Source organism: Otolemur garnettii, unplaced genomic scaffold, assembly GCF_000181295.1.
Source record: "Otolemur garnettii isolate 467f Iridium unplaced genomic scaffold, OtoGar3 scaffold00006, whole genome shotgun sequence".
In the NCBI taxonomy this organism is placed as follows: Eukaryota; Metazoa; Chordata; class Mammalia; order Primates; family Galagidae; genus Otolemur; species Otolemur garnettii.
Window position 1 is genome coordinate 41635778 of NW_003852401.1, and position 3949 is coordinate 41639726.

The following is a 3949-nucleotide window of genomic DNA, read 5'->3' on the forward strand; positions in this document are numbered from 1 at the left end:
GTAGGCCCGGGCTGGATTCAAACCTGCCAGCTCTAGTGTATATGGCTGGTGCCTTAGCCACTTGAGCTACAGGCACTGAGCCAAAGTTCAAAGAAACCTACAGAATGGGGAAAATATTTGTAAATCACTTATCTGAAAGCATTTAAAATCCATAATACTTAAAGAATTCCTACAATTCAACAACAAAAGACAAACCATCAAATTAAAATGTGAACAAATAATTTGAATAAATATTTCTCTAAAGAAGATACAAAATGTAGCCTGTAAGCACACAATAAAAGATGCTCAACATCATTAGTTATTAGAGAAATGCAAATCAAAGCCATAATGAGACACCACTTCACACCTAATTGGATGGTTATAATAAAAAAATGGTGCTGCCACTGTGGAAAATGGTGGTTCCTCAAAAAGCTACATAACCCAGAAATTCTACTCCTAAGTATGTGCCCAAAGGAACTGAAAGCAGGGACTCGAATAATGTATCATCACAGCATTATTCACAGTAGCCAAATGGTGGAAACAACCCAAGTGTTAATTGACGAATGAATGGATAAACAAACTGTGGCACACTTATATAATAGGACATTATTTGTCAATGTAAGGGAATAAAGTTCTGATATATGCTACAACATGTAGGAACACTGAAAACATTATGCCAAGAGAAATAAGCCAGACATTGAAAGACAAAATATGATATGATTCTACTAACATGAAGTATCTAGAATGAGCAAATCCATAGAGATAGAAAGTAGATTTAGAGATTACCAGGGACAGGGGGAACAGAAGAATGTGGAGTTACTGCTCTATGGTTTGAGTTTCTGTTTGGGGTGATTAAAAATTTTGAAAATACATAGTGGTGAAGATTACACAATATTGTGAATGTAATTAATGCCACTGAATTATACACTCAAAAGTGGCTAAAGTTTCATAATATATATATTTACCACAACTTACAAAAACTAATGATGTTATATACCAAGCCCATTGAATTATATACTTTAAATGGATGAATTATACAGTTCACAAAATATCTCATTAAACCTATTTTTTAAAAAAATGATAGCTTTTCTTAAATGTTCCTTAAGTTCCCTTCTATTGCTAAATTCTATGGGTTTTTTTAAAGTCTGAAAATAGGTTATATCCAGTGCTAAAAATCTAGGAAATCTGGGGAATATTAATAACGGGGAAGGCTACATAGGCATGAGGGATGGGGTATTTGGCATTGCTGTATCTTCTTTTCAATTTCACTGTGAACCTAAAATTGCTCTTAAAAAATAAAATCTTAATTTAAAAAAAAATCCACGAAGTCTCCAATTATGTTCCAGGACTTGCATTCAGCTAAACATTTCAACAGAATAGAACCTGGCAACACAGTGCTAAATAAGTGAGTGATAATGATCGTTATCTTTATTTTTTGTTCCCCCCAAAAAGCTCTGTAAAACAAGTATAACTAAGGCTACTTTAAATAACGATAAAGATTCAGAGAGGGTAAGTGATTTTCTCCATAAATCTCTCAGGCAGGAACTGGGAGAGCTGAGATCTGAACCCGTGCCAGCCTGGCGCCCGAGCCCAGGCTGACAGCTATAGTACCAGCCATTCAGGTCTGATGACATTTCTACTCACTATGAGTGAAATGGTAGCATTTTATCCGGTACTTTTTCCCATGTGGCCACATGGACAATGCACATCAAAACACTTTGAAAATGGGAAATCCTGTTCAAATGATAGATATTTAGAAAGTTGGCTTTAAAAATTTATGTTTTTGACAACCTCAGCTAAAGTTAAGATCCTACTAAGAGAAATGTTATCACTGTACCTTCTTTTGTGAAGTCAAAGCCTTCAAGACAGTACTCAGAATTCAATAAATAGGTTTTACTATGTAGATGAACAAAGCTTTTAAGTGAATAAGGACAGCAGTGAAGGGCAGGTCAAGGATAGATATTTCAGAAGCAAAATGAATCAAGACTTTGGCTTCGTTAGCTCTGGGCCGTTTAACATGTCATATTATACTTAGCAGGAATGTAGGACAATATTACTTTGATTTTCTGTTGATCCCGCTTAATTTCTGCATCCAGTTGCTTCCTTTTTTCATTTTCTTCTCGAAATCTTTTTTGCAGCTGTACCTTTTGATATTTCATGTGATCTACATTCTGCTCTAGTTCGTTAGCACGCTTCTCATTTTGGATTAACAGTGATGCCAATTTCTTACTATCTTGTTGCTTCTTCTGTAAGACCTGAAATCATATGGAATATTTCAAAATGAAAAAATGAATATCTCATTCATCAACTAAACTTAATCTTTTTGTTCAATAGTAAGACCAGGCATTTTCTCTAGATTTTCATTGATTTTGACAAATTCACAAACAATTGTTTACTCTTCTACATTAATTTTGCAATTAGGGAAATTATAATAATTTCATCGGATATATAAAAAAAAGATAAAGCTTCCTGATGCTAAAAGTCAAACCAAACAAAACGAGCTCTGCTTTTTTATTATTTAGTATGTATTTTAATTTAAAAATATTATATACTTTAAAGCAGGGCACCTGTAGCTCAATGGTTAGAGTGTTGGCCCTGAGCACTGGGCCTGCTAAACAAAAAACAAACAAAAAAATTATATACTTTATGGATACCCTGTATATATGGTAAAAGTTAAAACTGAATTTATATTTTTAAAAATTCACTCTTATCCTAGATCCCTAATCTACTTGACCTGCTCCCCAAGACAAAATTACCAATGTCTTAAATATTTTTCTAGATATAATTTATACAAATAGCTTCATATATATTCTATGCAGTCTACTCTCCCCTTCCCTTTTTTCCTACTTATCTTAGAGGCCTTTTCCTACATATTTGCTCTATGTGACTATACAGTATTCTACTGTGCTCTTGTTTTCTGTACCCTTCAATCATTAATCCCTGAATTAAGATGATCAGAACTGACACCATTTTCCATTATAATCACTCTTTAACATTTAAGTAAAGCTTCTCCTGATCTAACTAAAATTACCTATAACTAACATTAAGAATTTGTTAGCATTTTTTAAATGCGTACACTACTAAATTAGAGAATTACAATTTAATGCTGATCAAAAAATATACATTTTAGACTTATGTTTAGCATGCACCAAGCACCTCTTAGGTGGCATAATAAAGTTGAGGTCATTCATAAATTACGCATATCACAATTCACTATTTCCTTTATTTTGTCAATAAAAGCTTAACCTGAACATGTTTTGTTTTAATTAAACTAAGCACTAAATAGGCATTGCAGCTTATAGCAGTGCTTTTCAAAGTGTGGTCTCTGTACTCGTACTAGTTCATAGGCGGTTGTCAGCCTGTACTGCTAGACGCACTATTAGATTCAGTTGACAATTTCATCCAAGACTTTTTTTGCACTGATTGACCTTTACCTTGTCAAAGACCAAGAACAGACAATCTACAAATGAACTACTCTGAATATTACTGGCTTGGAGGCTGCAATTTCCCATTCCTAAATTGGAACATTGACTTTCCCACTTATCAATCTTGGTAATTTCAATACTTGCAACAAAAATCATAATACCAGCATTTTAGTGCCTCTTTCATGTAATATTGAAAATATCAGTGTACATCCTGATAATTTTATTTAAAAGTGAGATGTGGTTGGCATTGCTTTTTGTAATTATTCCACAGATAGAAAAGTGCATCTTTCTTATCATTAAACTATTAATGCAGCTTATAACTCTGTGTAAATCTAAAGACATAAAAAATGCAGAATTTAGGCATTTTAAATTTTTAAAAGTTTTAAAAATGGAAGTAATTGTGTTACACCAGTAAAAGTGCTAGTATTTCATTATTATTTTTTTGAGACAGAGCCTCAAGCTGTCCCCCTGGGTAGAGTGCTGTGGCATCACAGCTCACAACAATCTCCAACTCCTGGGCTTAAGCAAGTCTCCTGCCTCAGCCT

General features: G+C 33.6%; 1 protein-coding gene across 1 annotated transcript in view; it reads right to left on the reverse strand.

Annotated features, from left to right (window-relative positions):
* The window catches only part of KIF27 (kinesin family member 27), a 97920-nt gene that overhangs the window by 39035 nt on the left and 54936 nt on the right, over positions 1–3949 (reverse strand). Inside the window, exon 10 of the mRNA XM_023509134.1 lies at positions 2037–2234. Within this exon, the coding sequence (XP_023364902.1) occupies positions 2037–2234 (198 nt within the window). The remainder of the gene's footprint in view (positions 1–2036; positions 2235–3949) is intronic.